Source organism: Bos indicus x Bos taurus, chromosome 3, assembly GCF_003369695.1.
Source record: "Bos indicus x Bos taurus breed Angus x Brahman F1 hybrid chromosome 3, Bos_hybrid_MaternalHap_v2.0, whole genome shotgun sequence".
NCBI classification, from domain to species: domain Eukaryota; kingdom Metazoa; phylum Chordata; class Mammalia; order Artiodactyla; family Bovidae; genus Bos; species Bos indicus x Bos taurus.
In genome coordinates this window covers 5,974,622-5,995,408 of record NC_040078.1, presented here as the reverse complement: position 1 = coordinate 5,995,408, position 20,787 = coordinate 5,974,622, and the positions used below count along the sequence as shown (strand labels likewise).

The window sequence follows — 20,787 nt, the reverse complement described above, 5'->3', positions numbered from 1 at the left end:
GAAACACATAAACTGAGCATGTTGCACTCAAAGGACATTAGTCAATAGAAAAATAATAAATTAGTACTCAATTTTAAAAGGAGGTACAAAAAGGGATTGCCTTTTGCTCTGAGGAAAGCATGCACACTTGTCCTGGTTTGAACCCTCAGGCTATTTATAGATCCTGTTCAGGAAGGGTGTTGTGAATCATGTTTTACGGATTGAATTACACCCTCCATAAGAAATATGCTCAAGTCCTAAGCCCCCGAATCTCAGAATTTGACCTTATTTGGAAATAGGGTCTTTATAGAAGTCATCAAGTTAAAATGAGGTCATTTGGGTGATGCAGTATGACTGGTGTCCTTATGAGAAATTTGGACACAGATACAAAATAGTGAGGATGTCATGTGGTATATTTGCAAACCAAGGAACACCAAAAATTGCCAGCAACCTGTCATAAGCTAGGGGAGAGGCATGGAACAGATTCTTCCTCAGAACCCTCAGAAGGAACCAACTCTGTCGACACCTTAATCTGAGACCAAATGCCCCTGAGACCAAAACCCCAAACTTTGTTTCCTCTGCAGAGTTTATAGTTAACCCCTCTATGCAAAATCGCATTCCCTTTCTTGTCCTAATCCTGTTCCCCTCAAGATTGAGGAGTATCAAGTAAAAGGGGGACTGAAACTGCATACAAGTTCCTATATCCCTGTCCTTTGAAATGAAAGGCTTTGCTTTAGTGTTCCAGGGCTCCCCTGATTCTGCAAATGTTGGCTCAAGAGTTAATGAGCAGGAAATTGGAAGATGTAAAAATGAATAGCTGTTGGGCTAGGAAACTGGTAACAATTTAGACTATAAACCAGCCACAGTGGCAGAGTCACTCAACTCCCAGTTCCCTGAAAGATATAGATAGATAAAGTACTAGTTGTTTTTACAGGAAGCAGACTTCCATCAGATGAAAACTGTTGACTTCAACCATGTAGACCCCAGATTGGTTGAAACCAAAATGTCGACAATGCTCAAAACTTCACTTTGATGTCAACCAGCCTGAGAATTGTGCACAAGCCCTTCATGGCCTCTGCAGCCCCTTCCCTCACACTTGTCTTCAAAACCTTTGTCTTCCAACCTGAAACTTGGAGGTGGTCTTAGGACATTAGTCCACCAACCTTCTAGATTTTTGGTCTTCTGAATAAAATGACTTCGCCTTTTCCACCAACACTTGTCTCTTGAATGCTGGACTTTCAGTTGGGAAGCAGCCAAGCTTGAGTTCAGTGATGGCCTTGTTTGCTTACAAATCTTGAACTTGTAGTCTTCAGAACTATGAGACGATGAATTTCTGGTTGCTAAAGATACCAAGTTTGAGGTATTTGTTATAGCAGACCTAGCAAATTATTTAATAATATAAAATGCCTTTTTTTCTAATCTTTCAATTTCTGAATTCATATACAAAAGAACTCATCTCATATTTAGGAGCAACTCCTATAAGAGCTAACACTAAAACAGAGGAAAGAGCTATGGGATTTTGATATGACTAGGCTACTCAAAGTGTGGTTTTCCCACTCTCTAGCCCCTGCTATCTCTCCCTAATGCATCTTCTTTCTGAGCCAGAGATGTCATCATTTATATAAAAATTGACTCTAGTATATCCTTTATTTTCCCTGAAATAAAAGTTTTTTCCAATCTAAGTCTAGCATTTTACATTAGGATTTTACATTGGAGAACTTAATAAAGACTTCTTAGTTTTTATTTATGAAATGAAAATTTAAAAATTTTGTCTTTTTTATTTAAGCAGGAAGAATCTATTAAATTATCTAGAATAAGTTCCTGTTTTATTGAGTAGGAAACTGAAATAATAGAAACAATGCCCTTGCTTCCTGGAACAGTGTTCTTAAAACCTTTATAATTTAAGGGTTTCTTAAGTGATAAAAGCACTAGGAGCATCTTCTGTTCTCATGTTCGGTCTTTGACCCTAGTTCTGACACAGAGCTCCTAAATTCCTTGGAATTTTCTGGGTATAGGAGTGTGTCTTTTGTTCAAATGAGGCCGTCTTGGTGGGCTCCTGGATAGCGTCCAAGAGGGCTGGTCCCCAGTAAGAGCAAGCCATGACTAGAAGCTTGGGACTTTTAATTCCAAACCCCATTCTCTGGCAAGGGAAGAAAGGTTAGACACCGAGTTAATGATTAATCATGCCTACATGATGAAGCCGTGATAAAAATCCCAACAGTATGGTGTTCAGAGAGCTTCTGGGTTGGTGAGCACATCTGGGAGGGTGAAAAAGTGAAAGTGAAGTCATTCAGTCATGTGCGACTCTTCGCGACCCCATGGACTCTTTGGACCCCACGAATCTCTGGCGTTGTAGGCAGACGCTTTACCATCTGAGCCACCAGGAAAGTCCATCTAGGAGGCTAGGACACCTCCGCTCCACAAGGACAGAAACTCCTATGCTCAGGACCCTTCTGGATCTCATCTTATGTATCTCTTCAGCTGACTGTTCATCCGTATCCTTTATTATATCCTTTATAATAAACTGGTAAACACAAGTAAGAATTTCCCTGAGTTCGGTGTGCCATTCTAGAAAATTATCAAACCCAAGGAGGGGTCACAGAAGCCCTGGTTTATAGGTGATGGGTCAGAAGTACAGGTAACAACCTGCTGTTGCTGCTGCTGCTAAGTCGCCTCACTCGTGTCCGACTCTGTGCGACCCCATAGACGGCAGCCCACCAGGCTCCCCCGTCCCTGGGATTCTCCAGGCAAGGACACTGCAGTGGGTTGCCATTTCCTTCTCCAATACATGAAGGTGAAAAGCGAAAGTGAAGTCGCTCAGCCCTATACGACTCTTAGAAGCCCCGTGGACTGCAGCCCAGCAGGCTCCTCCGTCCATGGGATTTTCCAGGCAACAACAACGGAGACTTCGTGATTGACATCTGAAATGGGGGCAGGCTTGTGGACTCCATTTCTTAACTTGTGGGATCTGATGCGAACTCCAGGTGGACAGTATCAGAACTGAACAGAACTGTGGGACACCCAGCTGGTTGTTGAATAATTGCTTGATGGAAACTGCACTCCCCCTCTGAGCACCCTCTTTCCCCCACATCTGGTGTCAGAAGTATTGTGAATGTGAGTTAAGGAGAATTTCCCCAGACAGAAACCAACACCCAAATGTTTTCTAGTCCATTTGGTTACTTGCTGGTAAGAAAAGGAGCAGCAGGAAACTGGGGATTAAGAAAGTACTATATTCCTGCTCCTTAATGACAAGTAGGATGACCTTGGCTTCAACAGCAATAAGAAAAAAAGATAAAAAAAAAATTAGTAACACACAACTGGTTGCAGTCAGAGTAATGTCAAATAAATTATCAGAAACTATTCTACTCATCAAAGTGTAAAGGAATTTCAAAGGAAGGAAAGGAAGTTAACTAGTATTTATTGACCATACTCATTGGACCACTACCTTATAGTCACTCTCTCACTTAGTCCTCATCTCAGCAGACTTATTAACCATATTTTCTAGAACAGCTGAGATTTGTAGATGTTAAGAAACTTTCCCCAAAAAATGATGACTAGTAACTGGCAGAACTGGGTCCTGAATCTAGATCTATAATTAGTCTGCTAGGTTAGCAGTTGTTCTTAACTCTAATGAACTGCATCAGAATGACTTGGGGAAACGACTTTAAAATGCTAAAATTCTTAAACCCAGAGATCCTGATTCTGTGGGTCTGGGGGCAGGGGTCCAAAAATTTGAATTTCAAACAAGTTCACCATCACAAATGATCCTGACTACTGAACTACATTAAAAAAAAAAAAAAATTTCTCTGTCAGAGTGATTCTTAACGTTTAGTTCAGATCACTTTACCAGAGAACACAGTCTGCCAGACAACAACTGAATAAAAAGAATCTCTCCTCATTTCAGTGTTTACCAGTATGTTCTCAATGTGTTTAATATTTAATGCATTGTAAATTGAGTTGGTACTCAACTGAAACTTCTTGAATAAATGAGCTGTGCGACATGAATTAAAGTAACTAAATCATGGCAGTGATGGCAGTAATGCTTTGACTTTTGGATTATCTGAAGCAGTACAAGAAAAGTGAGGTACTGACACAGGACTAACAATTATGTACTTTGACAAACAGGAACATTTGGAAAACAGCCATCTATTATTACAGTCACCTTAGGAAAAAATGATAATTCAATGCAAAAAGTATAGAAAATACATGATGTAATATTAAGCTAATTTTTAAACCAAATAAATCTAGCTTTATGAGAAACTCACTACATTGTATTATTTTTCTCATTAAAAATGATAAAACTTTATCAGGGATCTCAATAGGTCCATGGGTCAGACTATATTTATAGACCAACTGGAGTTCACTATTATAGGATGTATAAAGAAGAAATTTCAGGACTTGAGAGTAATTTTAGGACTTTTAGAGTACTTGCAATTTAATTAAGATAATCAAATTTACCTGTATGGAAGAACTTATCCAAGAACTTATAACATGGTAAGTTACTATGTGGTACATACTAGGAAAACAAATAAAAGAGAGATCTGTGTGGACTAGAGCAGGAAGTGAAGGATGGGTGAAAGAAGTGATAGCTGAATTCAATTTGGCTAGACAGGAAACAGAGGAAAGAGAACCCTAAATGGAAAAGGAACAAAATACACCAGGGTGGAAATAGGCTACTGAGGGCTGACGGTGATGGGAGCTGGGATTATGGTGAGACCAGTCTGATGAGAACAGAGGGTATGCTTTAAAAGACTGTAAAAGACAGAAAAGACTCACAGACATAAGAGAACAGACTTGTGGTTGCCAAGGGGGAGGCCGGGTCCAAGAAGTGGGGAAGCGATGGAATGGAAGTTTGGAGTCAGCAGCTGCAAACTATTACATATGAATGGATGGACAACAAGGTCCTACTGCATAGCATAGAGACCAACGTTTTGGGATAACCCATAAAGGAAAAGAATATAAAAACGAAAGTGTATATATGAATGTGTATATATATATACACAAACACACATATATGTACAACTGAGTCATTTTGCTGTACAGTAGAAATTAACACATTATAAATTAACTACACTTAAATAAAACACATGTAAGTGGAAGATTAAGTTGAATAAGAAAAGTGGACTGGATGATGTGAGAAACACACTAGTACTGGAATAATGAGTCTAAACAGGAGCAGATAAAAGGACACTGTAGTTTCTCACGGTGCTATTGTGATATAATAGAAAATTTGACTTTAGGCCCTGGCTCCTGGCCAGCGCCGCTAAAACTTTTGTTATTTGCCAACTGATAAAGGTGCTAGGAATATCTTTTGTTCTAATAATTGGTCTTTCACCCTAGTTCCTAACACAGAGCACTGAAACACCTTGGGTAATCCGAGCATCTTTTGCTCTGAGGCAATTTATGGTGAGCTCCTGGATAACTTCAGGATGAAGGTTGATCACTAGAAAGACCAAGCCATGATTAGAAGCTTGGAAACTTCAGCTGCAATCCCCATTCTTTGGAGGGGCCAGAGGCGAGAGGCTAGAGACTGAGTTAGTAATCAATCATGTCTGCAGAATGAAAGTATGGGGTTCAGAAAGCTTCTGGGTTGATGAACACATCCACGTGCCAGGGAGCACCTCAACTCAATGGAGACAGAAGCTCTTGTGCTTGGGGTCCTTCCAGACCTTGCCATATGTATCTCACATCCAGCTACTCCTTTATATCCTTTATTATTAACAAACCAGTAGACTTGTTTCCCCGAGTTCTGAGTCTTTCTAGCAAATTACTGACACCTGAGGAGGGAACTGTGGTAACTCCAATTTATAGTCCATCAGTTAGAAGTACAGATGACAATGTGGGACTTGTAACTGGCCACTGAAGCGGCAGCAGTCTTGTGAGACAGAGCTCCCTGTTAACTTGTGGGCTTTGGCAGCATTGCCAAGTAGATAGTGTCAGAAACAACACTGGTTTTTGTGTGTGAGTATTGTAGGGAGGTGGTAAAGGCTGGTAAACCCAGGGACACAATCTGAGGAACACAAGAAGGGGTCTGTTACAAAATTAACACTGCCCCTACCAGTTATAAGGGTTTGAGATTAGGCAGTATAGTAGAGTAGCTAAAGATAGCTTCCACTGTTAGCCTGCATGGGTTCAAAGTTTGGCTCTTTTTCTAGATGTATGACTATAAACAAATTGTTTAAGTTTTCTTAAGTGACTGAAGTTTTTGGTTTTACATCTGAAAAATGGGAATGGAAAGTACTTCATGCAGTTCTGAGAATTAATGAGAAAATACATGGACCTAGCACCTAGAATACCTTCTACGAACGTGAACTAGTATTATTTAAATGCTGTATGCAAAAGGTATATAAATGGAAATTGTCTTAATGGGTTATCCTAGGACAACATTCAGATATCAATTTTGAATTTACCTGGTCAATTTGTTTATCAGTTGCCTGCTTAACAGTCAGTGAAAACTGAAGAGTAATTTTTTCAAATACTAATGGCGAAATTAGATACTCTTACCTGGTACTTATGTAGAAATGTTTTGATAAAACACAGATACAGCCTCTTTTTGAGAGAAGTAAGATTAGGGGCTATGGAAAGAAGATGTTGAGAACTTAGAAGTGATTTCCTTCTAAGAGTTCATTAAATAAAGTCCATACTAGAAGATTTACTCTAGATAACAGAAGTCACTAGCATAAAAGAATCTATTGGAATGACAATGTGACACTAAAACTCTGACAAAAAAGCTAGTTATCTCCAGAGTTTTCTGATACTGTCATTATTGGTCCTATTTTTTTTAACCTCCTTTTCCAAAATCTGTTATAAGCGATTAATTTTAACATAAGTGTTCACATTTCCTACCCCTCCTCCCCCAAGAATCTCTTAAACTTCCTTGAAATAACTGTTAGCACTATAGGATATTACAATACCAAAATAAGAAATACACACAGTATAAGAATTGTATTTTAAAATGTCACATTATACAAATATTTTTATCAATATTCAATTTGTATGGGCTACTGATTTCTTAGGCTCTCTGCTGCTGCTACTAAGTTGTTTCAGTCGAGTCTGACTCTTTGAGGCCCTATGGACCATAGTCCACCAGGCTCCTCTGTCCATGGGATTCTCCGGGCAAGAATACTGGAGTGGGTTGCCATGCCCTCCTCCAGGGGATCTTCCCAACCCAGGGATCAAACCAGCAACTCTTATGTCTCCTGCATTGGCAGGCCAGTTCTTTACCACCAGTGCCACCTGGGAAGCCCAAGGTTCTCTATGCTATGTTACAATAATACAGGTTTATGTGAAAGTTGAGGATAGGATACTAGGACGTTAAAGTAGAATATACCAAATTTTTGCTTCCTTACATTCGGTTTAGAGTTCATCACAAATTAACAAAGAAAGGACATATATTTTATGGTTTCAGACTAAAAATTTCATTTGAATCCAAAACAAAGATACTGTTTAAAGTAACTCAAATGTGTAGCCCAGTTCCCAAATCTACCAATAAAGATGGACACAGATGAGGAATGAAGTAGATTAACAGATTTGGAATGACTAAAAGGCAATACAAAAACAGACACCTACTTTGAATTCAATGCTGTTTGTCTTAAGCCTGAACTCTAAATATGTATCTTAAAGCCAACAAAGTCAGAATCTAACTTTTCCACCTAGAACACTGTGTTCAGTGTTCATCACTCCGCTCTATTTACTTATGTAAAAGAAAATGAAAACTTCTACTACACTGTGTCAGGTCAACATTAATACAACAGCGCCACCCAGTGAATGTGCTGTGGGAACTAAAATGCTGCTAGAATTCACCTCTAGGTATTAGTGCATCTGTAGTACACCTAGAACCCCAACCTTAGATAAAACTACACACTAAAATGCCAATTCAAAAGACATAGAAGCATTATTACGTATTCATTCATAATTAACTACAGTTAAGATGTAAAAGGAACATTCCAACGCTTGTAAAGAAAGGGTTTTGCATGTTGGATACTACCTGTAATGTTAGCAAACAATAAATGTTAGCTGACAGGTCAAAGAGGCACACTGCTTTCTCTCATATGAACTGTTAGGCAGATATAAAAGTACCATACTCCTTTGGCTTGCTAAGTTTTAACTATACCTCACAATACATAGTTTCAAAGATTTCCTGATGCCCTTAATATAAAGTATGTGCTGATAATTTCGCTTTTTTAAAGACATAAATAAATATTATTTATGTAAGTGAACTGAACAACAGCAACAATGATACGATCATCAAATTTGTAAACAAGTTGATAATGTGGTCAAAAAATGCTATTAACAGTATGACTTCATATAGCATTAATATTCTACTCTGTATCAGATCATAGGTGGAGTATTGTTTTCAGCTTAAAGTTCATACAAATTGAGCACTTCTTTTTCATCATTTTTATTTTTCATAGGAAATATAAGCAAATGAGGGAAAAAGCAAGAAGAACCAAAATACATACAATAAAATCTTTTGAGCCCCAGTCTCCCTCCTCAGAGACTACTACTATTAATTTCTCCTGTTAGACGTACCATGTTTAAAAAGGAGTAGTTCAACAACGCCTGGGTGCCCTGTTTGTGCCAGACATGGTGTAAGGTGCTAGGGAATCAAGTCATTCAGAATCAGCCCTCGCTGCTTTGTGACAACCTGAAGGGGCGGGGTGGGGGTGGCGGTGGCGTGGGGTGGAGGGAGGCCCAAGGAGGTGATATATATATAATTATGGCTGATTCAAGTTGTTGTACAGTAGAAACTAACAACATTGTAAAGCAATCTTCCTCCAATTGAAAAATAAGTTAAAAAAAAAAAAAGAATTAGTCCTGTGGAGTAATGGAGACAGACACAAAACAGATCATTTCAACAAAATATAAACCTTTATTTTTTTAAAGTATACAAAGAATATGTCTGAGATTTCTCCCAATTGCATTGTATCTGTCATTTTCAGGTGTATCTCCCACAGGCATCTTGAGCTGCTGCTGCTAAGTCATGTCCGACTCTGTGTGACCCCATACACGGCAGCCCACCAGGCTCCCCCGTCCCTGGGATTCTTCAGGCAAGAACACTGGAGTGGGTTCAACGCATGAAAGTGAAAAGTGAAAAGTGAAGTCGTGTCCGATTCTTTGCGATCCCATGGACTGCAGCCTACCAGGCTCCTCCATCCATGGGATTTTCCAGGCAAGAGTACTGGAGTGGGGTGCCATTGCCTTCTCCGCATCTTGAGCTAGACACATCCAAAACTCAATCATCAGCCACCTCCCCCAATGAGTTCACCTCTACATTTCCTAAATCAAAAAATGGCATTTCATTTATCTAGGCTCAAGCCAGAAAACTCTCACTCAGCAGATATCTATCAAGCATCTACAATGTCTAAGGGCTTCCAGGCTGTGAACATATGATAGCAAATAGGGTCTTCACTAAAACTTGTTTGTGGAATTCTACCCTTTATTTCTCTCACCTCTGCCCTTCCAATTCAGTTGTCTAATCTTGCCAGTTCTGCTTCCTGAATTCCTCTGGGTTTATATTTCCATCACACTGGCAATGCCCTAGTACAGGCTGCCATCTTCTCTTCCTTGAATCACCACAACGATGGCCTAACTGGTTTTCCTTCCATTAGTCTTGCCACTCAATTCCATTTTCTCACAGTTCCCAGAGTCATTACCTAAAATACAAACCTAATCATGTTGAAACCCTTCAAACTTACTATTATCTTTAGGAAGAAGGTCAAATGCCTTAATATTATCAGCAATACTTCTCATGATCTGGGCCTGTTTACTTCCCCTGCATCTAGAATCTCTGTTCCTGGACTATGCTCTCCTCTCATGTCTGGGCCTTTACAGTTATCTCTCTCTTGCCCTCCAGCCTTTAATCTAGCTAATTCCTATCTATTCACAAGCATGGAACCATTCAGACTGAACTACATTTTTAAAATTCGAGTTTCCCTTCCCTATGAGAATATAAGCTTTGTCACGTCAATTATTAGATTGATTTTTACATGTACGTGTTCATTATTATATTTCCATATCTAGCTCAGTCTTTGGCACAAAATAAGAGGCTAAGTATTTTCTGGATAAATCAATCAACACTCAGAAAGTCAGAAGGAAAGTCAACTAGCTCAGTCTGTGGATTAGGGAAAGGCTTTTTAGAAGACATCTGAAAAATAAGTAAAGAAAGTAAGAGTTAGACAAAGAAAATCAAGACAGTCCAGACAGTGTCAGTGATAATATGAAAGTTCTGTAAGTATAAAACAGTGTTATGAATGGGAAGTGGGTGTGATGGAAGATGATAGTGGAAACATAAACAGTGGTGAGATTACGGAGGTCCTAGGATACAGGCTATGGAGGTAGACTTTATCTTGTAGGTGATGGTGGTGGTGGCAGGGGCGGGGGGCGGGGGGGGGTTGCAGACATTGAAACAGACCAGTAAAATGGTCAGATTTACATTTAAGACTGATCATTCCGGCTGCTACTGAAAAGACAAATTGGGGGATGTAGGTGAGGGTTGGAGGCAACAGTGAGATAGATTGGTAGTTGAAATAAAAGGAAGGGATAAATTAGAATCTAAATGGCTCATGAGCCCTCCCAAATGGATCTATCTAGTAGGCAAATAAAAGTCTGAGTCTCAAGGAAGAAGTCAGGTATGGTAGTAGTTTTAGGATTCTTAAGCAAATAGCTTAAAACAATGAGCAAATATGGTACTCTGAAGGGGAATATTCATGCAAAAAAAGAGAAAAAAAAATCAAGGTTTAAACTTACGTTATTTAAAGGACAGGCAGAGAAAGAGCCCTTGAGAAGCATGAGATAAGGAGAACAAACAGGAGAGAAGCAAAGGGATTTAGGTTTCAAGAAGGGTCTGATCAAAGGTGTCAAAGGTAACAGAGGGTCTAGAAAGCGGCACTGATCAATAGCACAGGAGGAGTGGGTGCTATTCATTTTCCAAGATCAATAAGAGAGGCAGATAAATGTGGGGTGGACAGGAAGTTAAGATATGTTACTTGAATTTTCTCAGTTAACTAGGTACAAGGTTGTGGGAAACGTTTGCGGCCCCTAGGAAATCTCCATCCTCAAATGAGTGGGTCTTTGATGGCAAGGAGGGCATGAGACCCAGTCTTAGTATTTCACCTATTCCGACCACACTAGACCAAGTGAATCAATTTTTCATCCTTACTAACCCACTAAAAAAAACAGAAACAATTTGGAAATCTTGTCACTTAAAAAGAGATTTAAAAACTTTTAACCAAAAGCACTAGCTACCACAGGAATACCACCTGAGTTAAAGATGAAGTCCTAGCTGCAGGCTGCGATGTCTCACTGAGCATCCCGTCTTGTCAGTCAAAGGTCTGCTCAGTCTTTACAGGTCTGTCATCTGGGATCTCAAGCGCAATCTATAATAGAAAAAGAACACGAATTAAAAAAGGAACTGGCATAAAAATGGCAGGCACATGTGAATGTGTGCTAAGTGCTTGAAAAATACCTTTTAGACAACTCTAGTCACCTTCTAATAAAAAAAGAAGTTGAAGCTGAGGAAGGAGGAGTAGCTATCACTGAAAGTTATAAGACTGGGAGCTGACAAATGATAAAGGAGTGTCAAGACCTGGAGTAAGCTGAAGCTGCAGACCAAGAATCTGCTGTATGTCACTTTGTGTTATTTCCTCCAAGGCGCTCAGCTGGAGATTTATGGGGCAGACTCAGCATTAAGGTCTTGACAGGCACTGGGGTCTGAGGCAAGGAAACACAGGGTCTCTGGATATTGATAAATCATGTGGTCTAGGCTGGGAAGGGCGGTAATGGCAGGAGGGCTGAGAGGGAAAATGAAATATAAGAGCAGATATGGACCATGTGAGGGTACACAGGTGCAGGGGAAAAAGATGTTGCAGCCATAAGAGTAACGGAATCTAATTTTCTGCTGTAGTTAATGTCTTTGTGAATGATGACAAAACTCCAGACAGTCTAGGTTGGGATTTCTGTATTTCTGATGTTCTGCCTTCTACTCCACAATGACCAGTAACAGACAACTAAATGTTGAAGAGTTAGATCTACCCTTATAATCAAGACAACCTGAATAAATACCTATTAGTTTTTTCTTAACTTTAATTCTAATAAACTATCAATCTGCCATATCTACAGTAAAATTATCCTTCAAATACACAATTATTATCCTATAAATACCGTCATTCTGCTCCTCTTTCACCTCATTTTTCTCTCTCCATATTGTTCATTCTATTTTTGGTTTACAAATAGGTCACTTTTCCTTGTCTGGACTCTTAACAATGGTTGAACACTTAACATTTGCAGGATATTTTACTAAGACAGTGTATAAATAATAATAGTCAAAATAACTGGTAACATTAATACTTATTCTGCCAAATACTTTATACATGAATAAATCTATCTAACCTTCATGACACCCTATAAAACAGATATTATAGCTATTTTAAAGATGCAGAAACCAGTTTAGTTAGGTTAAACAAGCTGCCTGAGTCCACATAGCTGGTAAGCAGTGTAATGAGGGATTTAAAGCCAGCTTCTTCTGACTCAAGAGCTAAGCTGTCTGTATTCTGCTATCTATATTACTGCTGTCTATATTCCTTTTCTCTGTTTCTAAGAAGATATGGCCTAGTGGAGTTACATGCATTCACAAGTAATCAGCTTGATTTGGTAAGTGCCAATGAGAAAGGTCTCTTTTTTCCAGACTCTCAATGTTTTTAAAAATTCTATTTCCTAACTAACTTTTGAGTTTTATTAGATTCAGACTTTTGAGAATTACATCAGTAAATGGACATAGAAAGGGGAAAAGAAAGCCCTAAACTACTGAATATGAAATGGACTTTTACTTCAAATTAGCATAAATTTCTGTATTAATAGATAGAGCCTCTACTCCCCCATACAACAAAGTACCAGAATTTGTGTCTATTGTCAATACAATCTTTCCAGCATTATTTTTCACTTGATTCAGTGCAGACGTCCCAACCAGTACATCACCCTCACTAATTAATACTGTACCCTGCAATAAGATGCAAGTTCTATTACATCTTCCAGTGTCCCAATACATAATGAAACTAAATGGTTGTCCCCCACTCTCCCGGACAACTAGGCCATCCTATCGTCCCATCTTCTGCTGCAAGGCCTTGATTTGTGACTAGGTATGAGGTGCCTGCCCCTCGTTCAGGCATCAACTAAAGAATCCAACTCACTCAGGTACATGTGTGTTCAGGGAACAGTTGGAAGGCATTGGCAGTGTCTGGCTCTTGTGGCAGCATGAAAGAAGGGAGGCAGAAGACCAGGATTCTACCCACATGGGAGTAGGAACTAGCAACCCACTCCATTATTCTTGCCTGGAAAATCCCATGGACAGAGGATCCTGGTGGGCTATAGTCCATAGGGTCACAAAGAGTTGGACACAACTGAAGTGACTTAGCATGCACGCACGAACTTCTGCACATAGCTTTCGGTGGCATAATTTCCCTGAATTAATCCCTAAGTTGATGATGGTATCTATTAGCCCCTTTTCCCTTTTTAATGAATCCTAAAAGAGATATTGTGGATCACAAAAAACTGTGGAAAATTCTTTAAGAGATGGGAATACCAGACCACCTTATCTGCCTCCTGAGAAATCTGTATGCAAGTCAGGAAGCAACAGTTAGAACGGGACATGGAACAGACTGGTTCCAAATTGGGAAAGAAATACGTTAAGGCTGTATACTGTCACCCTGTTTATTTAACTTATATGCAGAGTACATCATGTGAAATGCAGAGCTGGATGAAGCACAAGCTGGAATCAGGATTGCCGGGAGAAATATCATTAATCTTATATATGCAGACACCACCACCCTTATGGCAGAAAGTGAAGAGGAACTAAAAAGCCTCTTGATGAAAGTGAAAGAGGAGAGAGTGAAAAGCTGGCTTAAAACTCAACATTAAAAAAACGAAGATCATGGCATCCGGCCCCATCACTTCATGGCATCCGGCCCCATCACTTCATGGCAAATAGATGGGGAAACAATGGAAACAGTGACAGACTTTTTACTTTTGGAGGCTCCAAAATCACTGGAGATGGTGACTGCAGCCATGAAATTAAAAGAAACTTGTTCCTTGGAAGAAAAGCTATGACCAACCTAGACAATATATTAAAAAGCAGAGACATTACTTTTCTGACAAAGGTCTGTCTAATCAAAGCTAAGGTTTTTCCAGTAGTCAGTTGGATATGAGAGTTGGACTATAAAGAAAGCTGAGAGCCGAAGAATTGATGCTTTCTAACTGTGGTGTTGGAGAAGACTCCTGAGAGTCCCTTGGACTGCAAGGAGATCCAACCAGTCCATCCTAAAGGAGATCAGTCCTGGGTGTTCATTGGAAGGACTGATGCTGAAGCTGAAACTCCAATACTTTGGCCACCTGAGGCGAAGAGACTGACTCGTTGCAAAAGACCCTGATGCTGGGAAAGACTGAAGGCCGAAGAGGACGACAGAGGGTGGGACGGTTGGATGGCATCACCGACTCAATGGACATGAGTTTCAGCAAGCTCGGGGAGTTAGTGATGGACAGGGAAGCCTGGCGTGCTGCAGTCCATGGGGTCGCAAAGAGACATGACTGAGCGACTGAACTGAAAAGAGATAATACCTGTAAGCATCCAACACAGAACCCGGGGGCTCTGTTCAAAAAACATCAGCATTATTACCACTCTGAGTCTCTATGACTTACCTTGCCCCATTGACAGCCCCACGTGCTCCTTTATTTGTTACCCGGAGCTTAGCTTAAGTCTCCAGAAACCCTCTATTCACTTTCGCTCTTCATCTCTAAAGCCAAACACTTCCACTGACCTCGGGAATTCCGCGGCAACGCCGGGTCACTTCCCCAAACCGCGGCTCTGCCACTTCCTGCAGAATCCAATTCCGACTGGACGTCAACTCCGCGAAAAAATAGTTCCGCCTACAGCCCAGCGTTCTCTCTCGCAACTCCAGCGCCAAACCGTTCTAAGCATATTGAGCCCAGCCGGTACCCGGCGCGATCGGAGCGCAGGAAGTGGGCGGGGCGGAACGGGGAGGGACTTCCAGGAGGAGGCGGCTGGTTTGAAAATTGACAACGGTCGATGTTTGCTGACTTTTGATTTCGCGTGTAGCTGCTCCACGGACTCGCCGCCGTCCTGTGGGCGGCTGCTGCGGTAGGTGAGAGCAAAAAGTCACGCGTGGACGGAGTCCGGGAGACAGTGTGTGCTCTCTCGCTCTGGAGCCACGGGCCTGACAGTGTTTTCGTTACACGCGTCGCTGGGGAGGAGGCTGCAGAAGCCCGCCTTTGGGTGGTGCGGGTGAGCGCATAGGTCGTTTTGGTTAGATTTTAGTCCCCAAAACAATCTGAACTAATTTCCTACGAAACGACTGTCTGCCGTCTGGTACAGCAAAGATTACTCGAGAAGAAACTTGAGGTGCAGCTGGTCAGTTGAAGGTTGTATTTCTATGTTTTTAACCGATTTAGTTAGAAGATAATGGGGTTCCAGATGCTGTCATAAATCTCCGTTACTCAAACATCGCTTAACCAAAGTCAAAACCAAAAATCGAAAGGCTAATATATCATGTTGTTTTTGTTGTTCAGTCGCCAGGTCGTGTTCTTTGCGATCCACTGGACCAAGCTGTGGTGTGATATTAGAAATATCATGCTTAATCCAAAAGTCAGAGGAAGAGGGCGGTGTATATGTAGCGCTTTGCGTGCATGGCACGATCATTTTTCCCTGAATAACTTCAGGAAACTTAATTTTTTGAGGTTGGGACTCTTTTCTCTTTGTTTAGCAGCGGTTCCCTGGGGCTTTGATTTCCACGATCTAGTTTATTTTAGAAAAATGAACCTACTGTGCGCTGGTTTGTGGTGTTGCAGATAATGGGACACCAAGAGGTGATTAGCAGTAAATGGCCTGCTACTTTACATAATAGGTCATTTATATATTTTATCTCGGAGAGGCAATGGCACCCCGCTCCAGTACTCTTGCCTGGAACATCCCATGGATGGAGGATCCTGGAAGGCTGCAGTCCATGGGGTTGCTGAGGGTCGGACATGACTGAGCGACTTCACTTTTCACTTTCATGCATTGGAGAAGGAAATGGCAACCCACTCCAGTGTTCTTGCCTGGAGAATCCCAGGGACGGGGGAGCCTGGTGGGCTGCCGTCTACGGGGACGCACAGAGTCGGACACGACTGAAGTGACTTAGCATACTTTATCTTACCAGAGAGCTCAAACTGGATTGGAAGGCCTCTCCACCTATCTTTTTCTCTCCCTCTCCTCCTTGTTCCATTCTCCCTCCTTCTCTCCACACACTCGTGAATAAATTGGAACTGAAATTGTACTATCAAAGAAAGATAGAAGTTAGATAGGAGAGGTAGTTTCAAAGGGAAACATTGGAAGTTTGGGAAATGTCCTGGAGGAGACTAACTTGTAACAGAAAATTGATTAGGTTATTAAATTGTGGAAGTTTTTCAAAGCCAAGCAGAAACATTTGAATTTGATGGGATGGGTAGAGCAAGTAATTATTTTTGTAAAGATGTTACCTGATGCATTTGTTGTTCTATGCAGATTAACCTGATAGCAAAGTGCTCAAGACTTTAGAAGGGAGAGATGTGTGATAATAATTATGAAGATATTGTATTTTGCACCTCTTTCTCTATTGGAATAATCTCTGATCCAGATATATTAATAATTTGTTTTGGAAAAATGACTTTTTCTGCAGTCTTTGGGCAATGATTTTTAAATCTGTGACTTAGATGAAAATACAGAATGCATATTAATGGTAAAAGGGACATATAACATGTGAGGTATCAGAATCTGGATACAAAAAGATTCTGACAGTAAGAGTTGGACTGTGAATAAAGCTGAGCGCTGAAGAATTGATGCTTTTGAACTGTGGTGTTGGAGAAGACTCTTGAGAGTCCCTTGGACTGCAAGGAGATCCAACCAGTCCATCCTAAAGGAGATCAGTCCTGGGTGTTCATTGGAAGGACTGATGGTGAGGCTGAAACTCCAATACTTTGGCCACCTCATGCAAAGGGTTGACTCATTGGAAAAGACCCTGATGCTGGGAGGGATTGGGGGCAGGAGGAGAAAGGGAGGACAGAGGATGAGATGGTTGGATGACATCACTGACTTGATGCACATGAGTTTGGGTGATCTCCCGGAGTTGGTGATGGACAGGGAGGCCTGGCATACTGCAATTCATGGGATTGCAAAGAGTCGGACATGACTGAGCAACTGAACTGAACTGAACTGATCTGATAGAAGGAAAGTCTGGAATTATGAAATTCAATAATAGGAAATGCAAATTATGAAATTCAATAGTATGAAATAGGAATAATGGGAAATTCAATCATAGGAAATACAAATCCTTAAGGTTCAAATAATCAGTTATGTAAAAAGAGCATGGAGAAGTCCTGGCTTGTGGACTACAAAGTCATGTAAGAAGTCGTGGAGAAGTGGGCTACGTTGAAAAAGTTCTGGGACTTAGAGTCAGACGCACACATACACACATATGTTTGTCAGTAAGTGTTATAGTAGCATTAGATCAGCAGTGACTGTTGCCAACTATATTGATATTCCACCGTAATCAGACCATATCTGGAGTATTATGTTCAGTTTGAGCATTACATTTTAAGAAGACACTCATGAAATAGTTTTAGAGGAAAGTGAGCAGAATGATAGTTTCTAAAACAGTCATAAATGGAGTGGGTATTCTTAAACTATACTTACTTTAGATCAGAGAGGACTAAATAGAGAGATATGATAGCTTTCTTCACATTTTTGAAAGTGAAGTCATGTGACCAAGGATTAATAAATTCTATTTAGTTGTAGTGACAGGAAGTAGGACCAGAAGATGAGTTATAACAAACAGATTTCTGTATAGTATTAGAAAGAGTTATCTGATTATTAGAGCCATACTAAGGTGGACAAAAAGTTGCTTTGAGAGTGAATTCTGTGATGTTTTAAATTTTTAAGCAGAACTGGGAAGTTATTTGTCAATCACCTTTCAGGATGTTTAGCAGCATGCTGGGGTTGCTACCCACTAGATTCCAGTAGCATCCTCAGTCTAGTGCTGACAACCAAAACTGTCTCCAAAACTGTGAGAGCAACTGCTCTAGGAGGACACAGGTGTGAATATTTCACTATTGAAGGACATTGTAGGGAGTGGTTTTTTTGTTATTTTGTTTTTCAAGTTCTCACTCTGGTGATTGGAAATCCTGTCAGTTACAGCTATTCATGGGCTTCCCTGGTGGCTCAGACGGTAAAGAATCTACCTGCAGTGCAGGTGACCTGTGTTCAATCCCTGGGTCAGGAAGATCCCCTGGAGAAGGGAATGGCAAGCCACTTCAGTATTCTTGCCTGGAGAATTCCATGGTCAGAGGAGCCTGGTGGACTACAATCCATGGTGTTGCAAAGAGTGATGATGACATGACTGACGACTTTTACTCACTTACAGCTATTCTATTCGTACTCTGTTTTTTTCTCTCTGGTCCTGCTTACATCTTAAACCTTATTAATCATCTCACTGTGTGTCATTAAATAGAATGTCAAATCAGAGTACAGTACAGCTTATTATTTATTTACCCTATGTTGCTGTTGTTTGTGTATAGATTCTACTGATAGTCCTACCTATATATTTTACTTTGAAGATTAATTCTCAGGATCTTATTGAACTCTGCCTCCCAAACTTTAAAAAAAAAAAAAAAAACCAAAAACATAGTTTCTTATCTGTGTGTTCAACCTAAGTCCTCTTTCCCATGAAAAAGAAAACAGTATTAGTTAAATTAGAAAATGACTGTGTTGCTTTAGAATAAAAGCTGTTTTAGAATATATATGTGTGTGTGTGTGTGGTGTGTGTGTGCGTGTGTTTATATTTGTTTTTAATGTCACCTTACTAGGATGTGTGACGGTTTTATGATAGCACCACCATACATTCAGCTCAACCCTGGCTTGTTAATTTTGTCCTTACATTTGTCAGCTTCCAGTTGGCGAGAACTGCTGGTTGTGCCATGTTTCTGACCTTTGTTTTTAATTCCTTCAAGCCAACAGGAGACTCCCAAGATGGAAACTTTGTCTTTTCCCAGATATAATGCAGCTGAAGTTGTGGTTCATATTCGAAACAAAATCTTAACAGGAGCCGATGGTAAAAACCTCTCCAAGAATGATCTTTCTCCAAATCCCAAGGTAAAACGTGGTTCTTTTTGCATGTGGTTAGTATACAGGCCACATGAGGTCTGTAATGTGTGGAGAAAGGCATGTATATCACTGTTTGATATAGGCTAGTAACTTTAATCCAGAGAAAATCTCTCAACTAGAGTTATTTTAAAATAACACTGTTTTTATGTGGGGCAACTTCTGCATTCCCATTAGGAATTCAAGTCTTTAATGCAGTTGTTTTCTTCCAAAAAAAGCTTCTAAACCATAGATGTATTACAGTATATTAAACTTTTTATTATGGACAGGGAGGCCTGGCCTGCTGCGATTCATGGGGTCGCAAAGAGTCGGACACGACTGAGTGACTGAACTGAACTGAACTGAAACTTTTTATTATTGGAGTAGTGGTCTGAAAGCATCATTTATTGGTAAAGCTTGAAGGAACTTACTCCAGGTGGTTTCCAATCACAAAAAGTGCTTAGAAGCAATCTTCTCGGGAAGCTTACAGATTAATTTTCTTGCATTATGCTCCAACGGGGAATTGACTTGTTTTGACAGGTGGTGTTTTTTTTATGTCTTTAGTTGTTAAATGCAAAAATGAACTATTCATGTGTCACAGAAAATCCCAAAGTCTCCTTCCATTTTCCTGTGTTCATCTTGAAGTGATAACATAATAAAACCTGGTTTAATGATGTAGAACTTAAACTTTTTGATCTTGATGACTCTTTAATCCTTTAAAATGGAAGGAATAATCTCAGAATAAACAAACTTGTTTGTATATGGATGAGAAAAGGTTCTATAGGCCAGTGTTTGGGAATTGCTGATTTAGAAGATGAAAGTTAAAAATCCCATACTATCCTATTAAATGTATACCTCCTGAATCATAGTAGTCCCTTAAACAGCTAAACATCTTAATTACCATCTGAGGCATCAACCAAGGTTTCCCATGTTCTTTTTAAAAACAAAACAAAACAAAAAATGCCCTCATTATTTTTGTCATATGTTTGATGACATGTTTTGAAAGACTACCCTATTCTTCCATTCCCTAATGTGGATAGATTGCCTGGATTGGATTTGAATATTCTTGTTATCATTCTGTGTATAAGCCTAAACAACTGATCTTATTGACCAGCACATATGACTTAGCAAATATGAGCAAACTGATGAGTATATAAGGTGTTTTAAAATATGTAAAAATTAAGGATGAGATGTATGGAGAGAGTAACATGGAAACTTACAATACCATATGTAAAATAGATAGCCAGCGGGAATTTGCTGTATGACTCAGGGAACTCAAACAGGAGCTCTAACGATCTAGAGGGATAGGACGGGGAGGGGGGCTCAGGAGGGAGGGCACACGGGCGTACCTATGGCTGATTCTTGTTGATGTTTGACAGAAAACAGCAAAATTCTATAAAGCAATTATCCTTCAATTAAAAAATAAAGTGGCAAAAAAAAAAATATTTCAAGGGAAACGGAGTAATGTTGTCACTGTTTTTATCCGTTAACTACAGTAATGGTGATGGTACAGCAGAGTGTTAAAAGGCATTTTTCTGTTACAGCCTGAAGTCTTGCATATGATCTACATGAGAGCTTTACAGATTGTATATGGGATCCGACTGGAGCATTTTTACATGGTGGGTTTAAGATGAAGCAAAATTATG

At 40.0% G+C, this 20,787-nt stretch overlaps 1 protein-coding gene and 1 long non-coding RNA gene across 9 annotated transcripts in view; one reads left to right on the top strand and one right to left on the bottom strand.

The window, feature by feature from the left end:
- Positions 1 to 8,828: 8,828 nt before the first annotated feature.
- LOC113883430 lies at positions 8,829 to 14,910 on the bottom strand. 2 transcript variants are annotated; one of them, XR_003508635.1, is made up of 3 exons: positions 14,671 to 14,904; positions 11,241 to 11,357; positions 8,829 to 9,038 (listed from the first exon to the last, which is right to left on the bottom strand). It is a non-coding gene; the product is annotated as an uncharacterized LOC113883430 (long non-coding RNA). The 2 variants fall into 2 exon arrangements; XR_003508636.1 differs by lacking the exon at positions 8,829 to 9,038 and adding an exon at positions 9,118 to 10,126 and having other exon boundaries at positions 14,671 to 14,910.
- Positions 14,911 to 14,984: 74 nt separating this feature from the next.
- Positions 14,985 to 20,787, top strand: part of NUF2 (NDC80 kinetochore complex component NUF2) — a 43,945-nt gene continuing 38,142 nt past the window's right edge. The window contains exons 1-3 of one of the 7 annotated variants that reach the window (XM_027527073.1): positions 14,985 to 15,130; positions 19,012 to 19,153; positions 20,686 to 20,760. In XM_027527073.1, coding sequence (XP_027382874.1) covers positions 19,031 to 19,153; positions 20,686 to 20,760 — 198 coding nt within the window. In that variant the 5' untranslated portion in view covers positions 14,985 to 15,130; positions 19,012 to 19,030. Of the gene's footprint in view, positions 15,135 to 15,181; positions 15,275 to 15,340; positions 15,412 to 19,011; positions 19,154 to 20,685; positions 20,761 to 20,787 lie in introns of those variants that run through there. The other 6 variants (XM_027527086.1, XM_027527114.1, XM_027527080.1 and 3 more) reach the window with 6 other exon arrangements.